The sequence below is a fragment of the Amblyraja radiata genome, chromosome 3, assembly GCF_010909765.2.
Source record: "Amblyraja radiata isolate CabotCenter1 chromosome 3, sAmbRad1.1.pri, whole genome shotgun sequence".
Taxonomy (NCBI): Eukaryota; Metazoa; Chordata; class Chondrichthyes; order Rajiformes; family Rajidae; genus Amblyraja; species Amblyraja radiata.
This window is the reverse complement of record NC_045958.1, coordinates 126,390,490-126,409,204: the sequence shown is the minus strand read 5'-3', so window position 1 is coordinate 126,409,204 and position 18,715 is coordinate 126,390,490. Positions and strand designations below refer to the sequence as shown.

At 45.9% G+C, this 18,715-nt stretch overlaps 1 protein-coding gene and 1 long non-coding RNA gene across 3 annotated transcripts in view; one reads left to right on the top strand and one right to left on the bottom strand.

Annotated features, from left to right (window-relative positions):
- neil3 (nei like DNA glycosylase 3) overlaps nucleotides 1-17,641 on the bottom strand; it is a 71,786-nt gene extending 54,145 nt beyond the window's left edge. For both annotated transcript variants that reach the window (XM_033018756.1, XM_033018757.1), the window contains exons 1-5: nucleotides 17,518-17,641; nucleotides 14,216-14,343; nucleotides 11,913-12,047; nucleotides 10,656-10,869; nucleotides 2,393-2,467 (exon numbers count right to left, since the gene is read on the bottom strand). In XM_033018756.1, coding sequence (XP_032874647.1) covers nucleotides 2,393-2,467; nucleotides 10,656-10,869; nucleotides 11,913-12,047; nucleotides 14,216-14,343; nucleotides 17,518-17,595 — 630 coding nt within the window. In that variant the 5' untranslated portion in view covers nucleotides 17,596-17,641. The remainder of the gene's footprint in view (nucleotides 1-2,392; nucleotides 2,468-10,655; nucleotides 10,870-11,912; nucleotides 12,048-14,215; nucleotides 14,344-17,517) is intronic.
- LOC116971525 lies at nucleotides 4,956-12,384 on the top strand. Its single transcript, XR_004411516.1, has 3 exons — nucleotides 4,956-5,250; nucleotides 11,000-11,010; nucleotides 12,374-12,384. It is a non-coding gene; the product is annotated as an uncharacterized LOC116971525 (long non-coding RNA).
- Nucleotides 17,642-18,715: the final 1,074 nt, after the last annotated feature.

The window sequence follows — 18,715 nt, the reverse complement described above, 5'->3', positions numbered from 1 at the left end:
TATAGCACATTTAAAAACAACTCTCGTTGACCAAAGTGCTTTACATCAATGCAGGTACTAAAGGGCCTGTCTAACCAGCATGCGATAGCATGCGTCTAGCGCGACCAAACGTAGTCGCTTGAAGCGTACGGCCTTGCGGGGCCGGTCCCACTTCGATCGGCGGAGGCGGGCCGGCCCCGACATTACGCGGGGCTCCAAAAATCTTGCACTGTGCAAAAATCCCACGCGACAACGGCCTGTCGGCCCGCAGCCACATTGAGGCCGTACGCAGCGTCTCGACGTCGTACGCAGCGTCTTGATGCCGTACGCAACGTCTTGACGTCACCGCCCGGCATGTCGTTGCGTGATGACGTCACCGCCCGACGCCGTGCGACGTCCAAATTCAGTCGGTCCGCCTTCTGCCCAGCTGATTCGTGAGTATGTCGGGACCAGCCCCGCACAACTCCATACGCCTCCGCGGTTGGAATTGGGACCGGCCCGGCGAGGCAGGAACGCCTCAAGCCACCACGTTTGGTCGCGCTAGACGCATGCAATCGCATGCTGGTGGGACAGGCCCTTAACGTGATACTTACAATGGTACATGGATCTAACAATACATACATAAATACATCAAGAAACGCTTGTGAGTAGAAATAGGTTTTGAGTCTAGACTTAAAGGAGTCGATGGAGGGGGCGGTTCTGATGAGAAGAGGGATGCAGTTAAACAGTCTAGGTGCTGAAACCGTAAAAGCGCGATCGCCCCTGAGCTTAAACCTGGACCGCGGGATAGTCAGTAGCCCCAAGTCGACCGACCTGAGGGACCTGGAGGTAGAATGGTGTGTTAGCAGAATTTTGATGTAGGTGGGGGCAAGCCCCTTAAGGGCTTTGTATACATATAGGAGCTTGAAATTGATTCTGTACCACACTGGGAGCCAGTGGAGAGGGGCCAGAATCGGGGTGATGTGGTCTCTTTTACGGGTGCCCATCAGAAATCTCGCTGCGGCATTTTGGACCAATTGCAGGTGGGACAGGGACGATTGGCTGATGCCAGTGTATAGGGAGTTGCAGTAATCAAGGCGGGAGGAGATAAATGCGTGGATGATCTTTTCAAGGTTGTCAAATTGGAGGAATGGCTTGATTTTAGCTATAGTGCGAAGCTGGAAGCTAGCTTTTACCACAGCATTGACTTGTTTGTCAAACTTCAACGCGGAGTCAAATATCACGCCAAGGTTTTTGACGTGCGGTTTGAGTAAGGAGGTTAGGCTTCCAAGGATGCCTGCTATCGTTTTGATGGAGTCCGAGGGGCCGAGTAGGATGACCTTAGACTTGCTCTCGTTTAGTTGGAGGAAGTTCTGCGCCATCCAACACTTTATATCCTCGAGGCAGTGCATATGGCTGAGTAGATTTGATCGGTTGTTGGGTTTCAGGGGGAGATAGAGCTGTGTATCGTCTGCATATTAGTGGAAGGAAATGCCGTGCCGTTGAATGACTTGGCCTAGGGGGAGCATATACAGAGAGAAGATAATTTGTACTATTTCATCCATTAATGGTTGAGTTGAGTTCACAGTAAGCAATATATTTTTCAATTATTCTGAGTTTGCCTTAAATTAAAGAGCTTTTATTTTTTTCTTTCCTTTTCAAGTCTAAATCAAGTCAAATTATATTAATTGTGCTTATGAACTCGAGAATGACCAAATGTTTCAAAAATATAGGGCCTTTTAAGCGTTAACATAAGCAAATAAAAACAGTTGTTTTGACGGGTGGCAGTGGCGCAGAAGTAGAGTTGTTGCCGTACAGCACGAGTGACCCGGGTTTGATCCTGACTAAGGGTGCTGTCTGTATATGGTTTGTACGTTCTACCTGTTACAGCGTGGGTTTTCTCTGGGTGCTCTGGTTTCCTCCCACATTACAAAGACATGCAGGTTTGTAGGTTAATTGGCTTTACAAATTGTCCCTAGTGTATAGGATAGAACCAGTGAATGGAGGATCATTGGTCGGCGGGGACTCTGTGCGCTGAAGGTCCTGTTTCCATGCTGTATCTCTAAACTAAACTAAAAAAAATTCTCTGAAATTCTGATATTTGTGTGATAGTGGTGTAAACTTAAGTGAACAACATAACTAATAATCCTTACTTGTATTTTATTCTTAAAAACTAATTAAAGTCACTTTAAAAATATAAAGCACAGATATATTTTAATATCACAACTTTTGTTAAAATAGATTAAATGCTATGCATAATTCAATAATGGTACATTTTGGTCTCAGATATCTGTCAAATGTGCAGAAGATTTTAGATATGAACCATCACACACATTCTACACCAAGTACTTGAGTACAGATATTCAATTACCGGTACATCTTTTTTAAATGATTCGAAAACACAATTCATTTTTGGAAAGACACATATTCTTACCTTATAAAACAAAATGGTGAAGTCTCGAGTCATTCTTATAAGGTGATGTATTTGTTCAGTGGATAATTGGCAAATCTGCAAGATAGGGCAATTAACCTGATAAATGATTTACCTAATAAAGTATAGATATTTGATTATAAATACCTAGAAATAACTAACTGACGTGATAATGAAAATACCTTTGAATCATTAAATAATTCACTTCAAAGCATGATTCATGGACATACAAAACCCAGTAATATAAAACGTCACCTTGTGGTTAGATTTCCCCTCTACCTTGGGATCCACATACCCCAGTTTGCATCGACAGCGCCGAAGTAGAGATGGTTGAAAACTTCAAATTCCGAGAACCTCTGGACCACCCATATTGGAGCAATGACTAAGGAAGCACACCAACACCTCTCCTTCCTTGGAAAGCTTCAGGGCCTGTCCCACTTACTCAGTTTTTTCGGCGACTGCCAGCACATGTCGCAAAGTGCGCATGTATGGTTGTGAGTAGTCGACCAAAGAGTCGTACCTTTTTCTGATCGCCACTGGATTTTCAACTAGTTGAAAATTTTCGGTGACTTGCTGCGACCTGCTATGACGGGTGCCGGCAGTCACTGCAAAAAATCGCGTAAGTGGGACAGGCCCTTTAGGAAGTTCGGCATGTCCCCAACAACTCTCACCTTTCTACTGAAAGCATTTTATCAGGATGGAGCACAGGTTGGTTTGGGAAGAGCTCCATCCAAGACCACAAGAAATTGCAATGAATTGTGGCCGCAGCCCAGACCATCACAAGAACCAACCTCCCTTCCATTAATTCAATTTATACCTCACGCTGCCTCAGCAAGGTCAGCAGCATAATCAAGGATGAGTCGACCCTGTCCACTCCCTCATCTGCCCTCTCCCATCAGGTAAAAGGTACAGAAGTGTGAAAACTCACAACAGATTCAGGGACAGTTTCTTCCCAGCTGTTATCAGGCAACTGAACCATCCTATCACAACTACGGAGCAGTCCTGAACTACTATCTTCCTTATTGGAGATCCTCGGACTATCTTTGATCTGTCTTTACTGGTATTAACTTGCAATAAATGTTATTCACTTTATTCCCTTATTATGTATCTGTACACTGTGAATGGTTCGAATGTAATCATGTATTGCCTTTCCGCTGACTGGCTAGCATGCAGCAAAAGATTTTCACTGTACCTCGGTACACATGATAATAAACAAACTAAACTAAACTTTATCTAATCTGTTTAAACCAATCAACTACTGATATTTTAGTTTCAAATTCCTCCACATTTCTGTACATTTTAACCTCTTTAAACCAATTCAGCATGGTAGCGACCCTCTCCTACCTTCCATCGTTCTTCTGTTTTCCTAGATCGAATCAGGTCAAACAGGTGATCAAGCATCTGTTTTAGCCAGATGGGCTTCACTTTCAAGAGGTGCAGGCTAACTTTTAAACTTTGGTCACAAGAATCATAGAACATATAAAAAGTACAGCACAGGAAAAGCAGTCTGGATTTGATGCCATATGATGCTGGTACGATCAAGGCAGTCCGAGAAGCCTGCTATGCCAGCCTTTTGGATTGACGTAACAATGAAACGGTTTTGTTTCAGATACTTTGTAAGTCTTTTCGCCACCAGACTGAAAAAGATCTTGCCCTCTATGTTAAGAAGGTTTATTTGCCGAAACTGTTCGATGGTGGAAGAATTTTTTTCTTTTGGGATCAGGACGCCCTGCTCTTCGCCAGGCTTTGGGGATGACTTCTTTTTCCCATGCAACCCTCATGTTCCTGTAGAGGAATTTAAGAATATCTGGGGCATTCTTGTAGACACAATACGGAACACCATTAGGGCCTGATGCAGAGGCCGTTCTTGCCTTGCCTCACTATTTCTTTTACCTCACTCAGCTTGGGAGGGCTGATGCCAATTTGATGTTGTGGGGGTGAGATTGGTGGGATGTCAGTGGGAACAAAAATCGGTACATCTTTTAATTCATCAGTGTGGATGGCTCTCATGTGTCCTTCAACATCCTTTTTTGACTCTTTCAGGGATCCGCTTTTTTCTTTTGTGAAAATGCCTTTCACAAATTTAAAGGGATCTTTGTAGGTCTGTTCTTGCTTTTTCCTTCTTTTTGCGTCGTTTCCTTAAATTCTCCGCTCTGCGCAGCTTCGAGAGCCTGTTTTAAATTCTTTTGAAGGAGATTGATGCCCTCCCTTTCTTCTGCTGTTGCATTTTTCCACACCTTCCTCAGGCTTCTCCTTTCTTTAACAAGTGTTGGATTTCCTGGAGACGACGGGACGGGGGGAGGAGGCCTATCTTTCCTGCTGAGTTGTTCCTTCTCACCAAATTTCTCCTTTCCATAGCTGTAGACTAGATGACCAATCTTCTCCAACTTCTTTTCTGCTGATCCCTTGATTCCACAAGATTAAGCTCACATCTGCATTGATGATTTCCCACTCCTTGCTGTTGACATTGCCAATTTCACCAACTGCTTACGTCCTTGCATGTTCTTCACTTTACGATGTGCCTGGTTGCGTCTTGGACTATTGCCTGAAACTCTGCCACATCCCGTAGGGTGCTGATGCTCTGCGGACTGTGGATTTCTTCCTGCCGCTGAGTTTCATCCGACTGATTTGACCTTCCTCTTGACAGAATCTGGTCAATGCGGGGCCCTGGGTTGGGAATTTTCAAGCATTTCTTCCGTCCCTGATGAATTTTGAGACCACGAGTTGATGTTACTTTAGTCCAGCCACACCTACAGGTCTGAAGAACGTGTCCAGCTGCTCGTTTTTCAAGAGTTTTGCCACTTACCTGATTCAATGTCGTGTCCGTTCCAAGGTTTGTTACTGGGTGGGTCAGTCGATGAGTCATCTTGCGCCCCCGCTCTCGCAGACACTGGGGGTATTCTTCTCATAGAACTTTTTGTAGCCAAGCGAGAGTGGCTCTTGTGCCCTAACAAGGTAACTAGCACATAACAGCCCTGTTGGGTCTATTTCCTCCTGTCAGCTGTCTCCAAGCTGTCACACGGTCTTTCCCTTGTCGTCAGCTGCACTTCCACAGCAGTCACTGATTTTCCTCCAGAAGGTCGGTAGAGCTAATAGGACTTGATGTTTCAATCCCTGTAATAAGTCGGCACTCTTGCTATTTGCAGTGGGATTAGAGTGGTGAAAGGTAGGGTAGGTACGTCATCGGGGTCATCAGGTGGGCACCCTTCTTCTTTGACGTTTCATTGATAAGCCCACATCTCCAGAGGGCTCAACGGTGATACCTGGCATCCCAGTTACACCCCCCTCAATTCCATACCCTCCTGTATTCAACTTGCAGCCCAATTGTTGATCCATATCGCTCCATTCCCTGCGTAACCATGTGCTGATCCAAAGTCTCAAACTCAACTATCGTATCTGCCTCAACCACCACCCATGGCAGCACAGTAGAGTGAGTGAGTGAGCGTGCGTGCTCGTTCCACTCTGATAGTCGCCGGCAGTCCACTGAAAAATCGCCTAAGTAGGACTGGCCCATTACACAATGATATAAATATCAGTGTTGTTTCCTTCATGTTTATAACTTAAAACAAATTCTCCATTGGTATAAAATAAACATAAATGTTATTGGATAACCATTAATGCAACATTGCTTGTGATTCTCTAGTTTTGGGCTGGTGGGCATTTATCCAGTCCTGTATTTGTCTACAGATGGAAAATGTCTCAGAAAAGTTAAACATTGTGAATGTAGCACTGAGCCACAGCAAAACAAGAAATATCACCAAAACGCTTCAAAGACACTCGACAGGGATGTTATGTAAGGGGGAAATAAACAGATCAATTACCGGTCCATGACAGGTACAACTTGCATTATGATCATGCAGCACAGAAACAAGCCCTTCAGCCCAACTTGCCCAGGCTTACCAAGATGCCAAGATCGCGGCGCCTGTCGGCAGCGGCCTCTGCAGTCCGTGTGTCTTTTTTTAATTTTTGTCCTGTCAAGTGGATGTCTTGCTTTTAGTTTTTATATTACTTTTAGCTGTGTACATGTGGGGGGCGGGAAACTTATTAATCTCTTCCCTGTACGGGGACCCTACTTTTTCCTTGTCGAGTCTCCGTTGTCGTTGGGCCTAACATCGAGGAGCCGGCGGCGGCCTCCAACTGGAATCGACCTGGGGCTCCAGTCGCGGAGCCTGCAGACTCACCATCATGGAGCTGGCCGACTTCGGAATGCGGAGCGCTGTGGTGGCGCGCGGCTACGACCCAAATTCGGAGCTCGGAGGCTTCGGCCGCAGGCCTGTGGACGGTAACATCGGGAGCTCGCGGGTCCCTGGTGGGAGACCGCTTTTCGGAGCTCCCGCAATGGCAAACTTCGCCCGCCCGAATTGAGGGGTTTAATTCGACCCGGAGCGGGGCCTTACACCGCCCGGCGCTGCTTAAACAGCTGCGGGACTTACCACGCCCAGCCGGGGGAGCTCTAACATCTAACATCAGGAGCCTCGATCGGCTCGATGCAGCAGTTTGACTGCTTGACTGTGGGAGAGGAATGGGCTCAGAGAACAGGGAAAGCGATAAGACTTATGACTGCAGAAACGTAATTTCGTTTGAACTTATGTTCAAATGACAATAAACGATTCTGATTCTGAATGCCCCGTCTACCTGTAAATCTATCCATGTACCTGTCCAAAGGTATTAAATGCTGTTATTGGGCCTGCCTCAACTACCTTTCTGGAAGTTCGTTCCATATACCCACCACCTTCTGTGTGAAAAAGTTGCCCCTCCAGTTCCTATTAAACCTTTCCCCTCTCACCTTAAACATATACCCTCTGGTACTTGATTCCACTTACTCTGGGTAAAATAGTCCAAATTCACACTGTCTATTCAGCAAGTTCTATCCAGCCGTGCAGGACAGGGCATGACCGCCGGCAGAGCAAGGAGAGATGTCGGCGAGCGACCCGACGAGCCGCGCTGCAGAAGGTCGTCTCCCGGCGAGCCATGGTAACGAGAACAGGACCGGAGAGGTAGCTGCTGAGCTCGGCCTCTGCTCACAATGGAGAGGAGGAAGATGGAAAAAAGGGCCGGTGAGTGGACCAGCGGCGGTAAGCAGGACAGGGCCTCGATGGTGGACAGGGCTGCTCGAGGCACTGCAGCAGCCTGCAAGCTGGCCAGTGCAGGCCCGGCTCGCTCGATGAGGGTAGGCTGCTGAGCCCGGCCCCTGCTCATCACATAGATCGGGAATCAGAGAGGGAGTGGAAGGAAACGGCAATGGTGGCAGACGCTGGACAAAGGGCCTAGTAAGAGGAACCGGGAGGGTCTAACCTTCCACGCCCTCGAGGTCGGCCCCGGGGAGCAAAGGTTTGTAGAAGGCCAGGCGTGAAGAGGGACGACGGTTCACGAGATGACCAAAATGGAGGAGATGGCCATAACAGGCCTTTGTGGCCAGCTGCAGCTGGGACTGTGAAATGGCACCAAAATTGCACCTCTTGTACATGGACTCGGTGAGTTGCTCTGTGAATACTGCACTAACTGAGGCGATTGGAGTTATGTACGGTGATAGTCTTGCTGATTTATTCACAAGTTCTAGGAGTAGAATTAGGCCATTCGGCCCATCGAGTCCACTCCGCCATTCAATCATGGTTGATATCTGCCACCGAATCCAATTTTCCTGTCTTTTCCCCATAACCCTTGACACTCATTCTAATCAAGAACTTATCTATGCCTTAAAAATATCCACTGACAGCCTCCACAGCCCTCATTGGCAATGAGTTCCACAGATTAACTACCCTCTGACTAAAGAAGTTCCTCCTCACCTTTTTAATTCTTTAATTCTGAGGCTACGACCTCTGGTCCTAGACTCTCCCACCAGTGGAAACATCCTCTCCACATCCACTCTATCTATGCCTTTCATTATTCTGTAAGTTTCAATGAGGTCCCCCCTCAACATTCTAAACTCCAGCGAGTCCAGGCCCAGTGCTGTCAAATGCTCATCATATGCTAACCCACTCATTCCTGCAATTATTCTTGTAAAATGCCTTTGGATCCTCTCCAGAGCCAGCACATCCTTCCTCAGATATGATGTCCAAATTTGCTCACAGTACTCCAAATGCAGCCTGACCAGTGCCTTATAGAGCCTCAGCATTATATCTGTTTTTGTATTACAGTCCTCTTAATATAAATGCCAGCATTGAATTTGCCTTCCTTACTACTGATGCGACTTGCAATTTAACTTTTTGGGAGTGCTGTTGCAGAATTGCAAATCCCTTTGCACCGATTTCTGAATTCTCTCTCCATTTAGAAAATAATCTATGCCTTTATTATTATTACCAAAATGCACGACTCCGCACTTTGCTTCACTGAATGCCACTTCACTGCCCACTCTCCTAATCTGTCCAAGTCCTTCTGCAGCGTCCTTGTTTCCTCTACACTGCCTGCCCCTCCACCTGTCTTAGCATCATCTGCAAACTTGGCCACAAAGCCTTCAATCACATTATCCAAAACATTAATGTACAACGTGAAGAGAAGCGGCCTCAGCACAGACCCGTGTAAAACTCCACTAGTCACTGGCAGCCAAACTGAAAAAGTGGCTTTTATTGCAACTCTTTCCCTTCTGCAATACAGCCAGCCCGCTATCCATGCTAGTATCTTCCCTTCAATACCATGGGCTCTCATCGTCCCTCGTAGCCTGACGTGGAGCACCTTATTGAAGGCCTTTTAAAAATCTAGATGAACAACATCTAGTCTCCCCACTGTCTGTCCTGCTATTAACTTCCTCAAAGAACTCCAGCAGATATGTTAGGCAAGATCTTCCCTTCACAAAACCATGCTGACTTCAGCCTATTTTATCATGAACTTCCAATTACTGCATCACCTCATCCTTTATAATTGTCTCTAAAATCGTACCAACCACCGAAGTCAGGCTAACCAGCCTATAGTTTCCGCTATTCTGCTTTGCTCCTTTCAGCAGGGTGATATTCACAATTTCCCAATCTTCAGGAACCACTCCTAAATGGCCTATCCCACTTTCACGACCTAATTCACAACCTCTGCCGAGTTTGCCCTTGACTCATACTCGCAGCATGGCCATCGTGAGGTCGTAGGAGGTCGTAGGTAGGTCGTGATGCTAGTCGTAGGTACTCGTGGCATCAAGTAGGTTGGGGCGTTTTTCTAACCTGATGAAAAATGTCCACGAGTAAAAATGGTTGTGAATTAGGTCGTGAAAGTGGGACAGGCCCTTTACTCTAGTGATTCTTGAAATATCACAACTAATGCCTCCACAATCTCTGTGTCCACCTCCTTCAAAACATTGGGGTGCAGTCCATCGGTCCAGGTGACTTACCACCCTCAGACCTTTCAGTTTTCCAACCACCTCCTTAGTAATCGCCACTCCACTAACTTCCATCCCGACTCTCTAGGTTTGCAGGCACACTGCTGGTGTCTTCCATTGTGAAGACTGATGCAAAAAAAATGTATGCAACTCCTCGGCCATTTCTTGATTTCCTGTTATCACTTCTCCTGCATCATTCCCCAGCAGCCCAACGTCCACTCTTGCCTCTTTTTTACTCTTTATATATCCGTAGACATTTTTGCTAACCTCTCTTATATTATTGGCTAGCTTATTCTTCTCTACAACAGGAGAGCTTCCACTTCTCTACAACAGGGCCTTCACAGTGAAGGGTCGGGCCCTGGGGAGGGTTGTAGAGCAGAGGGATTTAGGATTCAAAGTACATAGCTCCCTGAAAGTGGATATTCAGCATTTCATTGGTAGTTCGAGAATGTGGTTGTAAACTATTCCTTTAGGTGAATCCATTCTTAAGATAATGATGTTTAAGAAGAAATTACAGATGCTGGAAAATCGAAGGTAGACAAAAATGCTGGAGAAACTCAGTGGGTGCAGCAGCCTCTATGGGGCGAAGGAAATAGGCAACATTTCCGTCTGAAGAAGGGTTTAAGCCCGAAACGTTGCCTATTTCCTCGCCCCATAGATGCTGCTGCACCCGCTGAGTTTCTCCAGCATTTTTGTCTACCTTAAGATAATGATGCTGGGGACGGCAATATTTTGGCCCACTGACAAGGACGGATGATCTAGAAGACAAGAGTGTGGCTTTGGAGTGATACGAGCCAAACACGGCCAGTTGGGACTAGTGGTAGCTGGTACAGCTGGTACGTTGGCCGGTGTGGATGGGGCATCTTGGTCAGCATGGGCAGATTGAGCTAAAGGGCCTGTTTCCATGCTGTATCACTATGGCTCTATGAAATTAAAATGAAACCTGCTGCTGCACAAGGGTTTTACCTTTACAGCCGGATGGAGATAACTGTCAAACATTGCTTCGTTTTTGATGATATTTCCCACTCCTGGCAGCACGGACTGGTCCAACAGCACATCACACAACATGTGAGCACCATGTCGCTTCACCTCCTCCTCTGCTCGAGGATGACTGAACTTTGCCGAGCAGACATCCAGCTCCTCCATTAGTTTTACTTTCTCCTCACATTCAGAGGTACTCCTAGCAGGTAATACAATATACCTTAATGTTAAGGTGCCTTTATTGCAAACCCAACTACATAACATTTCTTCATAAAGTTTATCTGACCCTCTCAAAACAAATTTAATTAAACCAGTCCAGTTATTAAAAGTAAAAAAGAAAGTGTTGAAGGAACTCAGTGGGTCATGCAGCATCAATGGAGGGACAGACAGCACTTTGGGTTGGGACCCTTCTTTCGATTGAATGGTGACAGTGGTGCAGCTGCTGCCTCACAGGCTTCCCAAAGACATGCGGTTTTGCAGGTTAATTGGCCTCAGTAAATTGCCCCTAGTGCAAAGGGAATGGATGCGGCAGTGGGATAACCTAGAACTAGTGTGAACTAGCTGGCATGGACTCGGTGGGCCGTTTCCATTGCAGTATCTTTCAATCAATCAAATTCAGACATTGGTCCGAAGAATCGCAACCCAAAACATCGCCTGTCCATTTCCTCCACAGATGCTGTCTGTCCCGATAAATTAATCTTAATTTATTAACAATTTATCCAGTAAAGCTCCAAACACAAGTGAAAAAGTGAATTTCTCGCAATTTTGAGCTAAATTAATAAACAAAGACAACAGAATAGAATTTTAATTTTCAAAAGCATATGGTAACATGAAGTCTTCCAAGGATTAGTACTCTTGTGGAATTAGTGATAATATCCAGACCAAATTCCATGCAGTATTGAGGGAGGACCACATTGTGAGAGTTGCCTTTCAAATAAAGATGTTAAAATAGACACAACTTTCTTGGAGCGTTTTGGGCATTTAAATGCACGTTATGTACACAGATTAATATAACTGTGTTTTTTGTTTAAAGATTCTTAGTTGAATTTATTTTAGAGATATAGCATGGAAACAAGCCCTTCGGCCGACTGAGACTACGCTGATCATTAATCAGTTTTACGTAATAGTTTTACACAATTTGCAAATGATGAACTCACATTTATCAGGGATCTGTGCAACATAAATTTTCATGAACAAAACTGAAAGCATAAAAATAAAGCCGAACATGAACTAATTATTTACCTGATATTGAACGTGGATTCAAAGAAACATATCAAATCATTGGTTAGCTGAATTTGCAAACTTCCTGCCACTCCACTGCTGCGCTTTCTTTCGGATGAATTGATTTGCATCGAACCATTCATTCCAAAATGTATCCTGCAAAGATATATCATGAGTCAAGTGTCAAGAGTGTTTTATTATCACATGTCCCGGATGGGACAATGAAATTCTTACTTGTTGCAGCACAACAGAATATGTGAATATGTAAACATAGTACATAACAGGGTAACAGGAAAAAAAAGAAAAAGTTCAATAAAAATTATGACTTCATAACAAGAATACAGTAGTTATTTTAGCATTAAAAATAATTTGTGACCTTATTAAGAGCTAGCACTCTCTTCAATGTAAAATGTCTCTCTTTCAAATGAAACTTAAATGGATTATCAAGTGTCAAGTCAGAAATGGTTAATTGTCAAATGTAGCAAAACAGAACAATGAAATTCTTACTTGCAGCAGCACAACAGGTTTGTAAACACAGTACTCAATAGATAACTTAAAAAACAAAAAAAATTCAAAAACAAAAACCCAATATAGTGCTAAAAACAAAGCCCTTAGTCCTTAATGCAACCAAGACAGTTTGCCATTCAGTTGTACGTAGTGTTCAATAGATTATGAATTAGATTTGCAAATCTCTTCCTCTTTCCTCCTTCCCAATCAGTTCAACCGTTAAAGGTTGCCTGTAACTGAGCAAATATTAATGTCGGATCTACAGTTAGCAATGCAATCAATCTGGCATGCACAAACAGAAGATCAAACAGAACAAGTTGTCTTACATCTTTAGGCTGTGCATGCCATACCCATTAACTAAATAAATATGAAAATCACTGAGAAATAGTCAACATTTACATTAAAACTCCCATAATCTGTGCTTGTTGATTGAAAATCCCAATGGTTCAGCATTTATCACTTCAGCTTTTGTTCCCCACACTTCCTTTAAATTCACAGGGCCCCATTCTTTGTGCTCCCCATAAATTCAACTTGTTCACTAGAAAAATGATTGTGCTGCAGCAAAATATTGAAAAAGGTGAAACAAGGTGCTTTGGTGTAATCATCAGAGTAATATCCAATAGCCCAGCAAATCTGTCAATCTGGTGCAAAAGATAAAAGGTAGACAAAAGTGCTGGAGAAACTCAGCAGGTGCGGCAGCATCTATGGAGCGAAGGAAATAGGCAACGTTTCGGGCCGAAACCCGTCTTCAGACCGAAGGAAATAAGCAACGTTTCGGGCCGAAACCTTTCTATTTTGTTCGCTCCATAGATGCTGTCGCACCCACTGAGTTTCTCCAGCACTTTTATCTACCTTCGATTTTCCAGCATCTGCAGTTCCTTCTTAAACATTGTGCGAAAGATAGACAGCTTTACTTTCCATTTCTACATTTCCACATTTTATCTAGGACATCTCTTAATTTAGGAGATGAAAAGGAACAACATCTTAGAGCATGGCCATTGGTGGTGAGATGTTCATTTCAAGAAGCTCAGGACAGGTCACCTGTATAATCAGCCAAAACAAAGCTGGATCTAAACCTCATTCATACCCATCCAATATTGTTGTTTCAGGAATGCAACATTTTTATGTGTGATCAAAAGTTTAAGAAAGAACTGCAGATGCTGGAAAAATCGAAGGTAGACAAAAATGCGGTGAGGCAGCATCTATGGAGCGAAGGAATAGGTGACGTTTCGGGTCGGGAAGGGTCTATTCCTTCGCTCCATAGATGCTGCCTCCCCCGCTGAGTTTCACCAGCATTTTTGTCTCTATGTGATCAAAAGCTCACATCAAGAGTTCAAGAGAGTTTATTATCATGTGTCCCTGATAGGACAATGAAATTCTTGCTTTGCTTTAGCACACCAGAACATAGTAGGCATGACTACAGAACAGATCAGTGTGTCCATATACCATTGTATAAATATATACACACATGAATAAATAAACTGCTAAAGTGCAAATAAACAGATTATGGGCTATTAATGTTCAGAGTTTTGTCCGAGCCGAGTTTAATAACCTGATGGCTGTGGGGAAGTAGCTATTCCTGAACCTGGTCGTTGCAGTCTTCAGGCTCCTGTACCTTCTTCCTGAAGGTAGTGGGGAGATGAGTGTATGGCCAGGATGGTGTGGGTCCTTGATCATGCTGCCAGCCTTTTTGAGGCAGCGACTGTGATAGGTCAAATTGAATGGCGGTGCTGGCTCAAAGGGCCGAATGGCCTCCTCCTGCACCTATTGTCTATTGTTTTCTATTTGTTTCAAGCAAATTACAATAGATACAGTACCTTAATGCAGTTTGTCCAAAATACATGAAAAGTTCCTTTCCTAATGTCTTCACACTTGTGTATACTTTGCCTTCCAGCATCTGGATTGCATTGTGATCGGCACCAGACTGCCCATTTGGCCGAGTAATCTGAAGGAAAGGATAAAGACAGTGCAACTTGTGATGGAAGGGTCTTGATATGAAACCTGCTCCTGCTGAAAATGCTGCCCACTGAAGTATTAATTACTTCAGAATCAGAATGCCGTTTATTGTCATTTAAACATACAAGGTTCAAACGAAATTAAAACAAAATACTTGTTATAAAATGAAGACATTCTTGTGTTTTAAATTTTAAGTGGTGATATAAAGTGGCGTTTTTGTGGCGCTATAAAGTGTGGATATCAAGTGGCGTTTTAAGTGGTGCTTTTTCCCACGAGTAGTAGCTCTACTCAATAACCAAAAATCTGTAACCTCCATTTGCTCTGGCATTGTATTTAATTCACATGTTTAATCAATAATGTTTTATTATTAATGTTTAATGTTTTATGTATCATTCTTAACTGTCACTGTATGTCATGTTGTCACTTGCGGGCAGAGCACCAAGGTAAATTTCTTGTATGTGAATACTTGGCCAATAAACTTATTCATTCATTCATAAAGTCAAAAAGAAATCCAATAAAGGCAACCTCATTTCAACCACAAATAATTTTGCCAATTAATTAATTATTAATAATTGCTAACCATTTTAACTTCCCTTCCCATACCAACTTTACTGCCCTGGGCAGCCTCCTCCTCACTTACAGGTGGAAGGGCAAGGTTGTCTTTGTCCTCATACATCACCCTGCAGGCCAACTTTTTCCACTCAGGGGGGCGGCACAGTGGCGCAGCAGTAGAGTTGCTGCCTTGCAGGACAGACAGCGTTATGGGACCTTCCCGAATCAATGTTCTGAAGAGGGTCCCGAGACGAAGCTTCATCTGTCCACTTTCCTCCCCTCATGTAGGTATGTTACAAAACATACCTTCAGCGGCGCTCCAATTCTGCCACTGGCCGTGTGCGCGATTTTGGCGCATTTGAGGGGGGGCGGGGTTAAAACAGGTTTTTTTTCCCGACCTGGTCCTGAATTATATTTGTTGGAGTGCAAGATGTTGCTAAACAATCGTTCCTACGGCAGTTCTGTGTGTTTTTTTTAAAAATTCACCCGACAAATTAATCGCTGGAATTATTTTAAAAACAGCTTCTGAAGCCGCCAATGCTGACAACTGGGACGGATTTTATGGAGGACCAGGTAAAAGAAAGTAGTTTATTTTAATGTATAAAAGAGTTTCTTAAGATGTATTTAATTCACATTTTAAGTTGCGAAACAGTGATTTCCCCCCCCCCGAAGAACCGGCAGTGTATTTGCTGCCGATATGGGGGTATAAATTCACCGCATCTGAACGTTCCAAATGGTCCCGTTCCAGAAAATCCCACTCGCAAGCTGATTTAAATGGCCATTAATTTACAGGTATTAAACATGAAATTCCTTCCATTTGGCCTATAAACTCATGACAATGAGATTTTAAAATTATGTTATATTCTGAATTCTTGTGAGAATGTTATTTGGACAATTAGGCTATTTAAAAATGTTAATCTATTCTTAAGAAATGGATAGATGTTTAGATCTAGTAATTGAATTGTGTAATTAGCTACAATTAGGTAACTAACTAATTATATGCTTTAATTTCAAGTCATCTAAGTAAGATTGTTTCATATTTGTTTCAGAATGCTTCAATCTATAATAACTGGAAAAAAAAATTATTTCTCTTAAATTTTAAGAAAGTTATCGGCTTATAAATGTTCTCGATGACAGCTTTTGTGTTAAGTCAATGAAAAATCAATAGGGAACAAGATGCCAATTTCCAAGTATGAAAATGGCCATAGCTTTTTTAATACTGAAGATATGAAAGTGAATTAGGTGTCAAATTAAACTTCTTTTTATGCTTTATCTGATGGGATAAATTAAAGACTTGATTTCTAAAATCTCAAAATTTTGTAACATTGCTACCTCATGCCCCACTGAATGGTCACCCAACACACTCCATCCCAACTCCTGCCCTCCCTGGTCACTCAATCCCCTCTCAGACCTATGACCATTGCCCCACACCATCCACCTCTCCCCCACACCACCCCTTACCATCCACACCCTCCCCACCTCTCACCATCTGCCCCTAACCAGCCAGCTCTCACTCCCACCCCCTCGCCCCTCATCTGCGTCATCAGCCCCTCACCATCCACCCATCCTTACTTCGCCCCTCCTCTTCACCTCACTCACTACCCCCACCCGACCCCTTCACCTTCACCTCATCCCACCCCCTCCTCCCCTATACTTCACCCACTGCCCTTCGCCAGCCGCCACTCATGCCCACCCTACCCCCTGCAATCCGCTCCTCACCATCTCACCTCACGCCCCCCCGCCCAGATTTCCATACCTCACTTCATCAAGCCCCACCCCATACTCCTTCTCTCAAACCCCAACTCTCACCCACTGTCCCTCACCACCCTACCCCTCTCCACCCTACCCCTCTCCACCCTACCCCTCACCATCCACCCACCATCCACCCCTCACCTCACCCCCCCACTCGCCATCCACCCCTCACCATCCACCCATCACCTCAACCCCCCCCACTCGCCATCCACCCCGCATGCACCTCACCCCTCACCATCCACCCCTCACCATCCACCCGTCACCATTCGCCCCTCACCTCACCCCCCCACTCGCCATCCACCCCTCACCATCCACCCATCACCTCAACCCCCCCCACTCGCCATCCACCCCGCATGCACCTCACCCCTCACCACCCTACCCCTCACCACCCACCCCTCTCCATCCACCCATCTCCACCCACCCCTCTCCACCCACCACCCTACCCCTCACCCCCCCCCACTCGCCATCCACCCCACATGCACCCCACCCCTCCTCAACTCACCCTTTCACCACCAACCCCACCCCATATTGCACCCTCACCCCCACCATTCACCACTCACCTTCCATCCCTCTCCCCCTCACCTCAACCTCACTCACTCACTCCCTCCCTCACACCAACTTACAACCAGCCCCTCACCCTCCTCCCATCACCCACCCCAGCCACCCCCTCACCTGCTCCTCCTCTCACCCCACCCATTCCCTTCACCTCACACTCACAGTCCCAGCCCCAGCCCCAGTCCCAGTCCCAGCCCCAGTCCCAGTCCCAGTCCCAGCCCCAGCCCCAGCCCCAGTCCCAGTCCCAGCCCCAGCCCCAGCCCCAGCCCCAGCCCCAGCCCCAGCCCCAGCTCCACTCCCTCACCGCTCGCACCCGCTGCCCGGTCCTCACGCGGCCACGGAGCCGCTCCCCGTTCAGCGCGCAGCCCGGTCCCTCCACCATGGCGGCGCGAGCCCGCAACCAACGGACAACACACAGGCAGCCGCGCGCAAAGCTTGACTTTGCCGCGCGCGCCCAGGGGGAGGGCGGGGCCATCGAGGGGAGGGAGGAGCCAGCGAGGGTGGGAGGCCAGTGGGAGGTGCCAGCGTGGGGAGGGCGGGACCTGCGTGGAGAGGGAGGGGCCATCGTGGGGAGGGAGGAGCCAGCGAGGGTGGGAGGCCAGTGGGAGGTGCCAGCGTGGGGAGGGCGGAGCCTGCGTGAGGAGGGAGGGGCCAGTGCGCGGGGTCTGAGGAGTCTTGGGACCGGTCTAACCGCCACGCGCGTCAGAGGAGGCGGGAGACCGGGCTGTCGCCCGGACGGTGAGTCGCCGGTTCGAGTCCCGCCACCGGCACGGTAGAGGAGGAGTGACAGCGACAGCGGTGAAGAGAAGTGTGCATGGCCGCCCACTTCATAGCTGAAGTCGGTGGGGTTTGACTCAATGTACATCATTGTCGTAGAGTCACGGAGCCGGGAATCAGGTAGTTAGGAGGGCATTAGGAATTGCAGGTGCTGGTTTACCAAAAGACAGAGTGCTGGAGTAATTCGGATGGTCAGGCTGCATCGTTGGAGAACATGGATAGGTGACTGAGGCAGATACAATAAGAGCATTTAAAAGACACTTGAATAGGATAAATTATCACACCTTCCATCACTTTTCTGGAGGTTGTGGGCGGATTGGCTAGCATGGGTTAGCTTTATCCTACCTAGAATCAAGGGATATGGGGAGAAGGCAGGAACGGGGTACTGATTGTGGATGATCAGGTGGTGCTGGTTCGATTGGCCAAATGGCTTACTCTTGCACCTATTAATCTTCTATGTTTCTATGACATAACTGGGCAATATTCTCTTTGGTACAAACCAGCATCTGAAGTTCTTTGTTTCTACATGATAGTGTGTACTTGAGATATCCCACTCCCATGAGATAAAGCTACCTACATAGAGTTATGCAACATGGAAACAGGCCCTTCAGACCAACACCGGCCAACATTTCCCAGCTACACTAGTCCCACCTGCCCGCATTTGGTCCATATACCTCTAAACCTGTCCTATCCATGTACCTGTCATACTGCTTCCTAAACGTTGC